Consider the following 16087-nt stretch of genomic DNA (forward strand, 5'->3'; position numbering starts at 1 on the left):
GTGCCGAAGTTAGCTTCCTTTCTTGTTTTCCAATAATGTCAAATTCGACACACTCAGAGATTTATGAAAAAATATTGATATAAATTCAAGAGACAATATATTGTATACCAAAAAAAAAACTTTCCAACTTTAAAAAGCTCCTTTTTAATACAAGAACAGCTCTTGAAGATGCCGTAAAGATTGCTTATAAAAAATAAAACGTATTGAAGTTAAAGCCCTTCAAAAGTACCCAAAACTACACTTCTAAGTTTAAATATTTAAAAAACTTTACTTATAGGAATTTTTTTGAGAAAAACAGAAGTACATTTTTTTTTTATAAAACTAAGTTAAGCAACATTAAAAATAATTAAGATGAATATAATATAAGCAATAAAATAATAATTTAATAATTAAAAAATTCAAATACGCCTCCTATGAACCACCGTGTAATTGGCTGAGCTCCCAACCCTGTAAAACTCGAACTATCGACTAACGTCAAATGTCATATATCGATATATCGCTAGCTCAAATGTTATCCCTAGCATTTCAGCGGCGCGAAGTTTTTGTTTTTTAGGGTTTTATGATTGTAATACGACGGTAAATAATTGCACCATTGAAACAGGGGACTGAAATGGACTTCGATACCGCTAAGGAGAACATCCAACCGTTAGCGAGCGGTCGCAACGTTAGCCTGCTGCAGGCCTCACTCAGCCTGGACTCCGCGCAGGGCCAGGAGCTAGTTGCGCAGCGCAGCAAGTTGAAGAAGGAATTGGAGAACTATACCGGCGAGGATCCCCTGGACCCATGGCACGCATACATCTGCTGGATCGAGCAGAGTTATCCGGCGGGCGGCAGCGAATCCAAATTGCAGGTGGTTCTGAAGGACTGCCTCACAAAATTCGAAAAGGATGTTCGCTACCAGCAGGACAGGCGGTTCATCAAGCTGTTTATTAAATTTGTAAGTAAGGATAATAAGTTTGTGGACTAGCCAATCTCTACCCCCTCCGTTGCACGATTCCAGGCGCAAGAGCTGAAGAACCCTATCGAGTTGTACCAGGAAATGTATAGTCGCGGGACTGGCACGATGCTCGCGGATTTCTACATCGCCTGGGCGTACTGCTGTGACTTGAGCGGCAACATGCAAAAGGCCGACGAGATCTTTCGCCTGGGTCTCCAGTGCCGGGCCCAGCCGCTCGAGGAGCTAAGGGAAGCCCACCAGCACTTCGGGTATACGGTGGGTCAGCGCATGTTGTACTCTGACGGCGAGCAGGCCGACGCAGTCAACCAAGAGCTGCACGAGCGTCGGTTGGCCTTGCAGTCGTTAAAGGGACGTCGCCAACGGGGGTCCAACACTATTACGGTGGGAAGCGTGCGTACCGGAGCTGCCGTAAAGAGCGAATTTCCGGGTGTGGTGCAGGTAAGAAATGCCGAAGTCTACGTTCCCATAAATCGGAACGTTATCAAAGTGACAGAGTCCTAGGAGTCAGAATCATTATAAGAATGATGTATATTTTTTTAAATTTTTATAATGTTGATTTCTATTATTATTAAAGCTTACAAATGTCAGTCCTACAATTACCTAAGCTCAAAAATAACCGAAACAAGAACAACTGCAGAGCGCTTCGTGTTTCTTTAAAGATCTCATTTTCATTTTGCATTTTATTTAATGTTAAGAGGGTTGACCCATGTGACCGTTTACAAAAATCAAAAGTTTTCTTAGGTTAGCTCGCTTTTCTAACTTATTTTCACGTTTTTCCAACTGGTCAACATGATTTCTCAAAAACGACTTAACCGAAATTTGCACAATATGTTCAGCATGCATGCGGTCATCGCACTAGTCATAGACTAGTTTATTTTGCAGGGCGTTTTTAGTTTTTTATTAAGCATTTTTCCGCATTCATCCAGATCATAATTGCATTTAAATTTTTTAAATCGACCTTCCCAGTTCGTGTTAACCTTTGTTTTTTGTGTAGTATTTTGGTTGCCAAAATATCTCGAAAATGTTATAATATTTTAACTAAAAAAAATTTAGAAAAATACTGCATACTTTACTTAATAACTGGTAAAACATTCAAATTGTAAAGTTGCGCTCTTCAGAGAAAATTTAAAAAAATCGGTAAACCCCTTAAATTTATTGTCTTTTGCGTTTAATAACTTAAATTCTTCCAAATATCTCGAAACGCTTTGATTAAAAAAAATAAATCAAAAACACTTATTGATATTTATATATGTATTCCCCAATATAATATGTGAATATTCGTAGGGATCTTTGTAAGAAGGACGTGTAAATTGTTAATACAAACAGTGGATACTTTCAGATGGGTGGCCCTAGCACCAGCCGCATGCAGAATTCTGATCGTAACGTGGAGGTTTTCAGAGACGAGAACGGCGCCATGCTGTCTGCGGTGCCTCAAGAGGTGAAAACAAGCCACACCTCGATCGTCGAGGCAGCTCGCGGGATAGAAAACCTCAAGGAGTCAATGCCCTGGAACAAGGCTCACGCCAAGACCCACAAGCACGGCAAAATCTTCTCCGGCGACTCCTCGCCAGAGCTGGGCTTCGATATACATGTCGACGAGTATGTTTTTCCACCCATCACCAACTACGAACGACGCTTTGACAAGCCCTTTCGATTTCCCCCCAATTTCGTGGCTAAGAACAAGCCATTGGAGACATGGGTGACCCAAGTAACAATTGAGCAGGAGCCGGAAGCAAATGCAGTGCCGTGTTATAACAAACCATTGCTATACCCGCGACCCAATATAGAACTCTCCCCCGAGGAGTATCGTGGCTACATTTATCTTAGAAGACATGAGCCGAAGCATCCGTTGGTCCTCCGTAACGACCCGTGGTGGGGCACTGGTGGGGAGCTCAGAGGAATACGCCTCTACCCAAACTTCGCCACCGCCTCCAAGCCGCAAGCGCTGGACGAGCTAGACAAGTATTTTAAACCGCCAAAAGTGCCCAACATTCAAGTCGATTTCGACCAGCTCTATAACGACGATGAGCAGACAGAGTACCAACAGGAGGAGTTGCTGGCAGCCAAGTGGCGGCAGAAACGTAATCTTACAGTCATTGGCGACTTTGATATGGATGAGACTGCATGCCTGCCCGAGGACAAAATGCCGCGCCGCAAGAGTTTCTTTCCCTCTTCCTCCAGAAAGTCAATGATGCCGCGCAGAGAGGATCGCGCGGAGGTTACGGAACCGGCAGCCCTAGGAGACGATGCTCCGGCAACGTCGTCTGATGTCTTGCGTCAACCCGCTGCCTCATCGCAACCGCCTGTTACGACCGAGCAGCCCAAGGTGCATATACTTGAGGATCCCGGTTCAACCGGTTCAACTGCAGATGTTAAATTTGCTGTGCCAGATCCGCCTCTGCGTACTATACAGATTTACCAGGACCCAGATGAGCCAGAGTCTGCGCCCGTAACTAAAGCACCTGTTTTCGACGCAGATGAAACGTGCTCTACGCAAATGTTCAACATGTTCATAAAATCTCATGGCATAAGTACGCCGAAGGGCCCGCAGAAGCAGGCTCCATCCCGGCAGTTTGGCACTGTGCTTAAGGAGCTGTCGCCGACGGAGGAGCCCGCTTCCTCTCCCACCTCTACCGAGTTTCCGGTGGATTCGCACTCACCCATGTTACGCAAACAGCTTTCGACCATCTTGGAGACCTCGGAACACGGCACTCAAAGTTCGGCGGCCACTAACGCCACTACTAAGTCGACCATTACTTCAACTTCTTCTTCCCCCGGCTCACGCACTACACCCACTCTGGCCGCCACCCCTGGACCATTGAGGCAGCAGCGCCTGCCTGGCCTTGATAGCTCCACAGTTAATGAGGAACAGGAGAAGAGGGCTGGCCATAATTTTTCGCGCCGAGAGCTTTGGGAGCAAAATGCTCCCAGCGTGCCGATGATGAAATCGCTGCGTTTCCAGGAGGATAAGACTGAGACGATTCCTAGAGCTCTGCCCTGCTTCCAGGAAGACAAAACCGAAACGTTGCCGCGACTGCCTGTCGGTTTACCAGAGTGCGCGATAGCTGCTGGACTGCTGACACCACCGAAGATTCCAACGCTCGATGACGATGACCTTTGCGGGCTCTTTGCAAAGACGCCGCCAAAGATGAAGACGTTTGGCTCTTCCATTTCACAGGACGCTTCGCGGCGTATTTGCGAGCGAAACACTTCCGAAATGTTTTCGAAGCCACCGAGAAGCACTCGGGACTCGATTGGTGTCTCCTTTGTTGAGACCATCGGTAAACCTTCGGCCGCACCTGATGGCTGCCAGCTGGCGGACTCCTTCATGAACGAATTGTCCTTTGTTCCCGAGACACAGCCCGTGAATGAACCCGGCGCTCCGGCTACGCAACAGAAGTTCGAGATCTTCCTCGACGAGACACAGCCAGAGATGATAAAGCCAAAACCACCAATGGGCTGCAGTTTTAGCTTGGACTGCACGGTGCCCGAAACGCAGCAGTCAGTAGTGCATAAGGAAGCAGCTAAGAAGCCGGAGACTGTAGGACCATCGCACATGATCGCTTCGTTCATGAATGATTGCACAGAGCTGAGTAGCTGTCCGCCACAACTTCCGCTATCCTCGGGAACTCTGAAGTTCGCCAGCGATTCTCCCAGCTCAAGCCAATCAAAGAGTAGTGGAGGGCACTCCGATAACTTCTTCGAACTAAATGCTGCCACGGAGATGTTTGCCACTAACATTAGCATGATTAAGAATTCCACGCTGCTTCCTCCGTCCGTAGTTTCAAATCCACCAGCTGACAAAGCTGGGGGAGAGGATGAGCGAGATGACAACGGAGACCTGAGCATTTATTACAAGTCCACACCGCTAACGCCTAAGCAATCGCACCGTTCCTGGTGCCATTCTGATAATGATAATGATAGTGATACACTTCCGCGAGATCATTTCGTACACCCCAAGTTAAACACAGACAAGACAGTCGTGATCCAAACGGTCCCCGATAACAATATAAACCCCTTTAACATAGACCTCATTGGTTCCCTGCTGGACGAAATTGACTTCTCACAGTACATCGAGAAGCTACCGCACTGCCAATTGGTGGGCCATGTCAAACGTCTGCGTCCCAATGCCCAAGTGGAGGTGAATGGCGAGCAGTTTGAAGTGGTCAAGATGCTTGACAAGGGTTCGTACGGAACTATCTACACGGGAAAACACGTTAAGACCGGGAAGAAGGTGGCTTTAAAGCAGGAGCGGCCAGCCAACTACTGGGAGTTCTACATTACCCTGGAGGTTCACAGTCGACTAAGCAGCGAGCAAATGGTAAGGTTTGTTTTAAGGAGACATAATGACCAATTAAGGGGTTATATACAGTTGTACCGCGCAAAAAAATGCAATTTTGTCGATTTTTTTTTTTGACATCATAAAAAATATTTATCAAAAATGTTTTACCGACGTTGTTTAGTACATGTTTCTAGGTACTTTATAAAATTTTTTCATAAAAAAATATTAAATATTAAAAATGTTATGGCCGAATTCCAAGATCGTCTTTTTTTCGATGGTGACTTGCGGTGGACATCATATCCCGAGAACGGTTCATCCGAAATCAACAATTCAAAAAAATTTCGTTAGTATATTGTATTGCCTAGTCCTCTAGACCATAGATTTGTAAAAATTTTGATTAAAAAAAAAATGGCGACGGTTTTAACAAAAAATTTACTTTTTCAAGGTATAAGATTTTTGATTTTTATGCTCTAAAAAAAAAAGTTAAAAAAAAAAATAAAAAATTCTTCGTTAGAGGACTAGCTATTGTTATAAAAAATAAGTGGTCAAAATTTGGTGTTGATCGGATTAATAGTTTTTTAGTTATCGTGTCCACCGCAAAGGTAACTTCGAAAAAAAACGATTCTGAGATAATCGCGTTTAAAGTTTGAAGTTTGTTCCGGCCGACGTGCAGGTCGTGCGCTATAAATAGCTACAACTTCGGTTCTAAAGCTCCGATCTTTATGAATTTTTGTGAGAGTATTCTCAATAGTATATACTTGAAGAATATGCAATAAAAAAAGTCGATTTTTTTTATCATCACAACTGTATATAACCCCTTAACTCCACTCAATACTTCTTACTTACTTATTTTAATGTTTTCACTTATAATGATTGCGTGCCCTGCTTAATTTAAGTGCTTGATTTCCGATGTAGTCTGTAATTTGCACAAAAAAAAAATAGTAACTACGACTCTAAAACAAAAAATAAGATAAATGATCATTTTGTATTATATCTTTTAGTTTTCAGCATATACACACTTTGATTATGCACTGGTGGGCAACAATTGCAGTGTCTATATCTCGGACTTCTCGGATTATGGTTCGCTGATCTCCGTGTGCAACAAAATAAAGAGTGGCACGGGCAAGAACCTGGACGAGTACGTTGTGATGCATCTAAGTTGCCAGATGCTCGACATCGTGGATCATCTGCACGCCTTGGGCATAATTCACGCCGATATTAAAGCGGACAACTTTCTCCTTATGAAACCGTAAGAACCTTAAGCTAATAACCCTTTCACCATAAGAACTACGAATCATGTGTTTCTTCTAGGTTGTGCGCGCATCCCAATGAGGTTAGCCTGCAGCTTATTGACTTTGGCGTGTCTATCGACACCAGGCGCTTTCCGCCCAATCAAACATTCAATTATGTGCACCACCACGAGCTGTTCAAGTGCATTGAGATGCGCACCAATCGGCCGTGGACGTACCAGCTCGATTTATTCGGCCTAGTGGGTGTCATGCATGTCCTGCTCTTCGGTAGCTATATGGAAGTTGTGAAACGGAGTACGAGTGGAGTTTGGATGCCGAAAACTGCTCTTCCGCGCTATGTCCAGCGGCAGATGTGGGAGACTATCTTCAGGACGCTGCTTAATATTCGCGACTGTCGTACAATGCCCAATCTACAAGAACTGCGCATGCTGCTCAAATCCGAGCTAGCTGAAAAGGAAAAATATGTTGCCGAGGCCATTAGCAAATTCAATATGATACTGCATAAGGAGTGACCTAATTTGTATTGTTGACTATAGGTTATAAGCTCATAAAATATTCCAAGTCGTTCTAGGTAGGCTCATATAAATAAAGATTTTTAATTTATTTTTAAATCATTTTTCACAGGTATGCGAGTAACAGTGAAGCTTCCGTGGCTCCTTGAAAAAGTAATAAGCAAAATGAAATTACTAAAAGCCAAGGTCCTTAGGTAACTTAATTAGAGCATTTTTGTACCGTTGCAGGGTATTATAATTTTATTCAGAAGTCTTCAACGCAAAGATGGAGACGGTTTCGATTCTATAAAGTATATGTTTTCCTGATCAGCATCAATCAATCAATCGATCTAGCCATTTTTAAAGCTATCTGAATGAAACTCGGACTATTCTCACTAATATATGTCGGAACGGGCAGGATCAGTCGGCTATATCATTTAGCTGCCATAATAACAAACGAACGATTATAATTTCAGTCAGAAGTTTGCAACGCAGTGAAGGAGACCTTTCTGACCCTATAAAGTATATATTCTTGAGCAGCACCAACAGCCGAGTCGATTTAGCCATGTCCGTCTGTCCGTCCGTCTGATAATTTGGCTGTTTTTCAACATTTTTGCATCATTTTTGAGATATGGCCAAATTATATTATTTCAGATTTTCGGTTTTAATTTTATGTAGAGAAAATTTAAAGCTAGGAATGTAAAACTGTAACTGTCAAACTGTAAACATAATAAGTATAGGTAAAATTTTATGAAACTCTGTTTTGTGTGAGTTTTCAGCATTTTATTTATGCCATGTACATATGTATAAATATACAACTTTTATATATTTTCTTTTATTTTTATTTTTTAATTATTTAACCAGAATGGCTCGATTCTTAATGATCTAATTGGAATCTGCAAGGGTATACAAACTTCGGCGTGCCGAAGTTAGCTTCCTTTCTTGTTTTCCAATAATGTCAAATTCGACACACTCAGAGATTTATGAAAAAATATTGATATAAATTCAAGAGACAATATATTGTATACCAAAAAAAAAAACTTTCCAACTTTAAAAAGCTCCTTTTTAATACAAGAACAGCTCTTGAAGATGCCGTAAAGATTGCTTATAAAAAATAAAACGTATTGAAGTTAAAGCCCTTCAAAAGTACCCAAAACTACACTTCTAAGTTTAAATATTTAAAAAACTTTACTTATAGGAATTTTTTTGAGAAAAACAGAAGTACATTTTTTTTTTATAAAACTAAGTTAAGCAACATTAAAAATAATTAAGATGAATATAATATAAGCAATAAAATAATAATTTAATAATTAAAAAATTCAAATACGCCTCCTATGAACCACCGTGTAATTGGCTGAGCTCCCAACCCTGTAAAACTCGAACTATCGACTAACGTCAAATGTCATATATCGATATATCGCTAGCTCAAATGTTATCCCTAGCATTTCAGCGGCGCGAAGTTTTTGTTTTTTAGGGTTTTATGATTGTAATACGACGGTAAATATTTGCACCATTGAAACAGGGGACTGAAATGGACTTCGATACCGCTAAGGAGAACATCCAACCGTTAGCGAGCGGTCGCAACGTTAGCCTGCTGCAGGCCTCACTCAGCCTGGACTCCGCGCAGGGCCAGGAGCTAGTTGCGCAGCGCAGCAAGTTGAAGAAGGAATTGGAGAACTATACCGGCGAGGATCCCCTGGACCCATGGCACGCATACATCTGCTGGATCGAGCAGAGTTATCCGGCGGGCGGCAGCGAATCCAAATTGCAGGTGGTTCTGAAGGACTGCCTCACAAAATTCGAAAAGGATGTTCGCTACCAGCAGGACAGGCGGTTCATCAAGCTGTTTATTAAATTTGTAAGTAAGGATAATAAGTTTGTGGACTAGCCAATCTCTACCCCCTCCGTTGCACGATTCCAGGCGCAAGAGCTGAAGAACCCTATCGAGTTGTACCAGGAAATGTATAGTCGCGGGACTGGCACGATGCTCGCGGATTTCTACATCGCCTGGGCGTACTGCTGTGACTTGAGCGGCAACATGCAAAAGGCCGACGAGATCTTTCGCCTGGGTCTCCAGTGCCGGGCCCAGCCGCTCGAGGAGCTAAGGGAAGCCCACCAGCACTTCGGGTATACGGTGGGTCAGCGCATGTTGTACTCTGACGGCGAGCAGGCCGACGCAGTCAACCAAGAGCTGCACGAGCGTCGGTTGGCCTTGCAGTCGTTAAAGGGACGTCGCCAACGGGGGTCCAACACTATTACGGTGGGAAGCGTGCGTACCGGAGCTGCCGTAAAGAGCGAATTTCCGGGTGTGGTGCAGGTAAGAAATGCCGAAGTCTACGTTCCCATAAATCGGAACGTTATCAAAGTGACAGAGTCCTAGGAGTCAGAATCATTATAAGAATGATGTATATTTTTTTAAATTTTTATAATGTTGATTTCTATTATTATTAAAGCTTACAAATGTCAGTCCTACAATTACCTAAGCTCAAAAATAACCGAAACAAGAACAACTGCAGAGCGCTTCGTGTTTCTTTAAAGATCTCATTTTTCGTTCTCTTATTAACAACATATGCATTTTGCATTTTATTTAATGTTAAGAGGGTTGACCCATGTGACCGTTTACAAAAATCAAAAGTTTTCTTAGGTTAGCTCGCTTTTCTAACTTATTTTCACGTTTTTCCAACTGGTCAACATGATTTCTCAAAAACGACTTAACCGAAATTTGCACAATATGTTCAGCATACATGCGGTCATCGCACTAGTCATAGACTAGTTTATTTTGCAGGGCGTTTTTAGTTTTTTATTCCGCATTTTTCCGCATTCATCCAGATCATAATTGCATTTAAATTTTTTAAATCGACCTTCCCAGTTCGTGTTAACCTTTGTTTTTTGTGTAGTATTTTGGTTGCCAAAATATCTCGAAAATGTTATAATATTTTAACTAAAAAAAATTTAGAAAAATACTGCATACTTTACTTAATAACTGGTAAAACATTGAAATTGTAAAGTTGCGCTCTTCAGAGAAAATTTTAAAAAATCGGTAAACCCCTTAAATTTATTGTCTTTTGGGTTTAATAACTTAAATTCTTCCAAATATCTCGAAACGCTTTGATTAAAAAAAATAAATCAAAAACACTTATTGATATTTATATATGTATTCCCCAATATAATATGTGAATATTCGTAGGGATCTTTGTAAGAAGGACGTGTAAATTGTTAATACAAACAGTGGATACTTTCAGATGGGTGGCCCTAGCACCAGCCGCATGCAGAATTCTGATCGTAACGTGGAGGTTTTCAGAGACGAGAACGGCGCCATGCTGTCTGCGGTGCCTCAAGAGGTGAAAACAAGCCACACCTCGATCGTCGAGGCAGCTCGCGGGATAGAAAACCTCAAGGAGTCAATGCCCTGGAACAAGGCTCACGCCAAGACCCACAAGCACGGCAAAATCTTCTCCGGCGACTCCTCGCCAGAGCTGGGCTTCGATATACATGTCGACGAGTATGTTTTTCCACCCATCACCAACTACGAACGACGCTTTGACAAGCCCTTTCGATTTCCCCCCAATTTCGTGGCTAAGAACAAGCCATTGGAGACATGGGTGACCCAAGTAACAATTGAGCAGGAGCCGGAAGCAAATGCAGTGCCGTGTTATAACAAACCATTGCTATACCCGCGACCCAATATAGAACTCTCCCCCGAGGAGTATCGTGGCTACATTTATCTTAGAAGACATGAGCCGAAGCATCCGTTGGTCCTCCGTAACGACCCGTGGTGGGGCACTGGTGGGGAGCTCAGAGGAATACGCCTCTACCCAAACTTCGCCACCGCCTCCAAGCCGCAAGCGCTGGACGAGCTAGACAAGTATTTTAAACCGCCAAAAGTGCCCAACATTCAAGTCGATTTCGACCAGCTCTATAACGACGATGAGCAGACAGAGTACCAACAGGAGGAGTTGCTGGCAGCCAAGTGGCGGCAGAAACGTAATCTTACAGTCATTGGCGACTTTGATATGGATGAGACTGCATGCCTGCCCGAGGACAAAATGCCGCGCCGCAAGAGTTTCTTTCCCTCTTCCTCCAGAAAGTCAATGATGTCGCGCAGAGAGGATCGCGCGGAGGTTACGGAACCGGCAGCCCTAGGAGACGATGCTCCGGCAACGTCGTCTGATGTCTTGCGTCAACCCGCTGCCTCATCGCAACCGCCTGTTACGACCGAGGAGCCCAAGGTGCATATACTTGAGGATCCCGGTTCAACCGGTTCAACTGCAGATGTTAAATTTGCTGTGCCAGATCCGCCTCTGCGTACTATACAGATTTACCAGGACCCAGATGAGCCAGAGTCTGCGCCCGTAACTAAAGCACCTGTTTTCGACGCAGATGAAACGTGCTCTACGCAAATGTTCAACATGTTCATAAAATCTCATGGCATAAGTACGCCGAAGGGCCCGCAGAAGCAGGCTCCATCCCGGCAGTTTGGCACTGTGCTTAAGGAGCTGTCGCCGACGGAGGAGCCCGCTTCCTCTCCCACCTCTACCGAGTTTCCGGTGGATTCGCACTCACCCATGTTACGCAAACAGCTTTCGACCATATTGGAGACCTCGGAACACGGCACTCAAAGTTCGGCGGCCACTAACGCCACTACTAAGTCGACCATTACTTCAACTTCTTCTTCCCCCGGCTCACGCACTACACCCACTCTGGCCGCCACCCCTGGACCATTGAGGCAGCAGCGCCTGCCTGGCCTTGATAGCTCCACAGTTAATGAGGAACAGGAGAAGAGGGCTGGCCATAATTTTTCGCGCCGAGAGCTTTGGGAGCAAAATGCTCCCAGCGTGCCGATGATGAAATCGCTGCGTTTCCAGGAGGATAAGACTGAGACGATTCCTAGAGCTCTGCCCTGCTTCCAGGAAGACAAAACCGAAACGTTGCCGCGACTGCCTGTCGGTTTACCAGAGTGCGCGATAGCTGCTGGACTGCTGACACCACCGAAGATTCCAACGCTCGATGACGATGACCTTTGCGGGCTCTTTGCAAAGACGCCGCCAAAGATGAAGACGTTTGGCTCTTCCATTTCACAGGACGCTTCGCGGCGTATTTGCGAGCGAAACACTTCCGAAATGTTTTCGAAGCCACCGAGAAGCACTCGGGACTCGATTGGTGTCTCCTTTGTTGAGACCATCGGTAAACCTTCGGCCGCACCTGATGGCTGCCAGCTGGCGGACTCCTTCATGAACGAATTGTCCTTTGTTCCCGAGACACAGCCCGTGAATGAACCCGGCGCTCCGGCTACGCAACAGAAGTTCGAGATCTTCCTCGACGAGACACAGCCAGAGATGATAAAGCCAAAACCACCAATGGGCTGCAGTTTTAGCTTGGACTGCACGGTGCCCGAAACGCAGCAGTCAGTAGTGCATAAGGAAGCAGCTAAGAAGCCGGAGACTGTAGGACCATCGCACATGATCGCTTCGTTCATGAATGATTGCACAGAGCTGAGTAGCTGTCCGCCACAACTTCCGCTATCCTCGGGAACTCTGAAGTTCGCCAGCGATTCTCCCAGCTCAAGCCAATCAAAGAGTAGTGGAGGGCACTCCGATAACTTCTTCGAACTAAATGCTGCCACGGAGATGTTTGCCACTAACATTAGCATGATTAAGAATTCCACGCTGCTTCCTCCGTCCGTAGTTTCAAATCCACCAGCTGACAAAGCTGGGGGAGAGGATGAGCGAGATGACAACGGAGACCTGAGCATTTATTACAAGTCCACACCGCTAACGCCTAAGCAATCGCACCGTTCCTGGTGCCATTCTGATAATGATAATGATAGTGATACACTTCCGCGAGATCATTTCGTACACCCCAAGTTAAACACAGACAAGACAGTCGTGATCCAAACGGTCCCCGATAACAATATAAACCCCTTTAACATAGACCTCATTGGTTCCCTGCTGGACGAAATTGACTTCTCACAGTACATCGAGAAGCTACCGCACTGCCAATTGGTGGGCCATGTCAAACGTCTGCGTCCCAATGCCCAAGTGGAGGTGAATGGCGAGCAGTTTGAAGTGGTCAAGATGCTTGACAAGGGTTCGTACGGAACTATCTACACGGGAAAACACGTTAAGACCGGGAAGAAGGTGGCTTTAAAGCAGGAGCGGCCAGCCAACTACTGGGAGTTCTACATTACCCTGGAGGTTCACAGTCGACTAAGCAGCGAGCAAATGGTAAGGTTTGTTTTAAGGAGACATAATGACCAATTAACTCCACTCAATACTTCTTACTTACTTATTTTAATGTTTTCACTTATAATGATTGCGTGCCCTGCTTAATTTAAGTGCTTGATTTCCGATGTAGTCTGTAATTTGCAAAAAAAAAATAGTAACTACGACTCTAAAACAAAAAATAAGATAAATGATCATTTTGTATTATATCTTTTAGTTTTCAGCATATACACACTTTGATTATGCACTGGTGGGCAACAATTGCAGTGTCTATATCTCGGACTTCTCGGATTATGGTTCGCTGATCTCCGTGTGCAACAAAATAAAGAGTGGCACGGGCAAGAACCTGGACGAGTACGTTGTGATGCATCTAAGTTGCCAGATGCTCGACATCGTGGATCATCTGCACGCCTTGGGCATAATTCACGCCGATATTAAAGCGGACAACTTTCTCCTTATGAAACCGTAAGAACCTTAAGCTAATAACCCTTTCACCATAAGAACTACGAATCATGTGTTTCTTCTAGGTTGTGCGCGCATCCCAATGAGGTTAGCCTGCAGCTTATTGACTTTGGCGTGTCTATCGACACCAGGCGCTTTCCGCCCAATCAAACATTCAATTATGTGCACCACCACGAGCTGTTCAAGTGCATTGAGATGCGCACCAATCGGCCGTGGACGTACCAGCTCGATTTATTCGGCCTAGTGGGTGTCATGCATGTCCTGCTCTTCGGTAGCTATATGGAAGTTGTGAAACGGAGTACGAGTGGAGTTTGGATGCCGAAAACTGCTCTTCCGCGCTATGTCCAGCGGCAGATGTGGGAGACTATCTTCAGGACGCTGCTTAATATTCGCGACTGTCGTACAATGCCCAATCTACAAGAACTGCGCATGCTGCTCAAATCCGAGCTAGCTGAAAAGGAAAAATATGTTGCCGAGGCCATTAGCAAATTCAATATGATACTGCATAAGGAGTGACCTAATTTGTATTGTTGACTATAGGTTATAAGCTCATAAAATATTCCAAGTCGTTCTAGGTAGGCTCATATAAATAAAGATTTTTAATTTATTTTTAAATCATTTTTCACAGGTATGCGAGTAACAGTGAAGCTTCCGTGGCTCCTTGAAAAAGTAATAAGCAAAATGAAATTACTAAAAGCCAAGGTCCTTAGGTAACTTAATTAGAGCATTTTTGTACCGTTGCAGGGTATTATAATTTTATTCAGAAGTCTTCAACGCAAAGATGGAGACGGTTTCGATTCTATAAAGTATATGTTTTCCTGATCAGCATCAATCAATCAATCGATCTAGCCATTTTTAAAGCTATCTGAATGAAACTCGGACTATTCTCACTAATATATGTCGGAACGGGCAGGATCAGTCGGCTATATCATTTAGCTGCCATAATAACAAACGAACGATTATAATTTCAGTCAGAAGTTTGCAACGCAGTGAAGACCTTTCTGACCCTATAAAGTATATATTCTTGAGCAGCACCAACAGCCGAGTCGATTTAGCCATGTCCGTCTGTCCGTCCGTCTGATAATTTAGCTGTTTTTCAACATTTTTGCATCATTTTTGAGATATGGCCAAATTATATTATTTCAGATTTTCGGTTTTAATTTTATGTAGAGAAAATTTAAAGCTAGGAATGTAAAACTGTAACTGTCAAACTGTAAACATAATAAGTATAGGTAAAATTTTATGAAACTCTGTTTTGTGTGAGTTTTCAGCATTTTATTTATGCCATGTAGTTAGCCGAAGTTAGCTTCCTTTCTTGTTTTGTATTGTCAAATTCGACCCACTCAGAGATTTATGAAAAAATATTGATATAAATTCAAGAGACAATATATTGTATACCAAAAAAAAAAACTTTCCAAATTTAAAAAGCTCCTTTTTAATACAAGAACAGCTCTTGAAGATGCCGTAAAGATTGCTTATAAAAAATAAAACGTATTGAAGTTAAAGCCCTTCAAAAGTACCCAAAACTACACTTCTAAGTTTAAATATTTAAAAAACTTTACTTATAGGATTTTTTTTGAGAAAAAGTAAATTCCGGTTCCGGATGGATGAAATCTTGCATCATGATCAGTGATCATACGCGTTTAGCAAAACTATCGTTCCATTAGAGGTCAGTGATTACATACATATGTATATAGTTTTGCTGAACGGAAGAATGTAAACGACTAAACTTTATCAAGTTAAAACTAGTATTAAATACTAAATTTAATACATGAAGAATTAATGATTCCGAGAATTGTTTGAAGATGGTCAAGCATAATAAACCCTAATTTTTGCGTCGATAGGTGACAATGCACGAAACATTCCTCCATAATTATTCACCGGAGTCCAATCGGCTTCCGAGTCTACGCATTCTCTGAGTTAGAAAGCAAAAGTGAAAGCATAATGCCTCTGGTTTAGAGGTTAATATCAAAGGAATATGCTAAATTCTGTAACAATTGATCAATTGGAACACTTTTTACTGTAACTATATTACAAAAAAAGATGTTGTATACCTTTTATTTATTTGATCACGATGGACCTTTCTATGGAAATGCCCATGCGCAAAATTTGACGCCGGTATCTTTAAAATTACAGTTTATGTCAATAAATCCTACGAATGTGGATTGTCAATTCCAAAACGAAGAGTTTCCACAATGTACCAATTTGAGAAATTGCGGTCAACGTATCAAAAACTGCTTGTTTGGCGAATTTCAAAGAGATTTCAAAGAGAATCTATTTATAGCTTTGAGAGAGCAAAATATGGCACTAATAAGCAAATTTATTTCTTTGCTATAACACGTGATAAGATAATGCATTTTTGGATGGACAAAAGTACTTTGTCATTGCATTCAATCAGTTCTCATTTGTTTCTTGCGCATTAA

General features: G+C 43.0%; 2 protein-coding genes across 4 annotated transcripts; both read left to right on the plus strand.

The window, feature by feature from the left end:
* The first annotated feature begins 480 nt into the window (after positions 1-480).
* On the plus strand, positions 481-7132 carry LOC121502388 (uncharacterized). Of its 2 annotated transcripts, XR_011445556.1 has the most exons (6): positions 481-937; positions 1001-1396; positions 2298-5279; positions 6242-6489; positions 6552-7061; positions 7115-7132. XR_011445556.1 is itself a non-coding variant. In XM_041775801.2 (5 exons), exons 1-5 carry the CDS (start codon positions 611-613, stop codon positions 7000-7002), a joined length of 4404 nt encoding a protein of 1467 aa, XP_041631735.1. In that variant the 5' UTR covers positions 481-610; the 3' UTR covers positions 7003-7101. The 2 variants fall into 2 exon arrangements, 1 of the variants encoding a protein (XP_041631735.1); XM_041775801.2 differs by lacking the exon at positions 7115-7132 and having other exon boundaries at positions 6552-7101.
* A 1168-nt stretch (positions 7133-8300) lies between these two features.
* LOC121502401 (uncharacterized) lies at positions 8301-14309 on the plus strand. Of its 2 annotated transcripts, XR_011445548.1 has the most exons (7): positions 8301-8327; positions 8504-8839; positions 8903-9298; positions 10224-13205; positions 13420-13667; positions 13730-14239; positions 14293-14309. XR_011445548.1 is itself a non-coding variant. In XM_041775846.2 (6 exons), exons 1-6 carry the CDS (start codon positions 8316-8318, stop codon positions 14178-14180), a joined length of 4425 nt encoding a protein of 1474 aa, XP_041631780.2. In that variant the 5' UTR covers positions 8301-8315; the 3' UTR covers positions 14181-14279. The 2 variants fall into 2 exon arrangements, 1 of the variants encoding a protein (XP_041631780.2); XM_041775846.2 differs by lacking the exon at positions 14293-14309 and having other exon boundaries at positions 13730-14279.
* The last annotated feature ends 1778 nt before the right edge of the window (positions 14310-16087 follow it).

This window comes from Drosophila kikkawai, chromosome 2L (assembly GCF_030179895.1).
Source record: "Drosophila kikkawai strain 14028-0561.14 chromosome 2L, DkikHiC1v2, whole genome shotgun sequence".
Classification (NCBI taxonomy): Eukaryota; Metazoa; Arthropoda; class Insecta; order Diptera; family Drosophilidae; genus Drosophila; species Drosophila kikkawai.

Bases quoted from the DNA above. Each gene is read 5' to 3' on its own strand.
- LOC121502388 (XM_041775801.2), top strand. From the start codon at position 611: ATGGACTTCGATACCGCTAAGGAGAACATCCAACCGTTAGCGAGCGGT. The intron at 1,397-2,297 runs GTAAGAAATGCC...GGATACTTTCAG, and splicing joins AATTTCCGGGTGTGGTGCAG to ATGGGTGGCCCTAGCACCAG. The intron at 6,490-6,551 runs GTAAGAACCTTA...TGTTTCTTCTAG, and splicing joins AACTTTCTCCTTATGAAACC to GTTGTGCGCGCATCCCAATG.
- LOC121502401 (XM_041775846.2), top strand. The intron at 9,299-10,223 runs GTAAGAAATGCC...GGATACTTTCAG, and splicing joins AATTTCCGGGTGTGGTGCAG to ATGGGTGGCCCTAGCACCAG. The intron at 13,206-13,419 runs GTAAGGTTTGTT...TATATCTTTTAG, and splicing joins GACTAAGCAGCGAGCAAATG to TTTTCAGCATATACACACTT.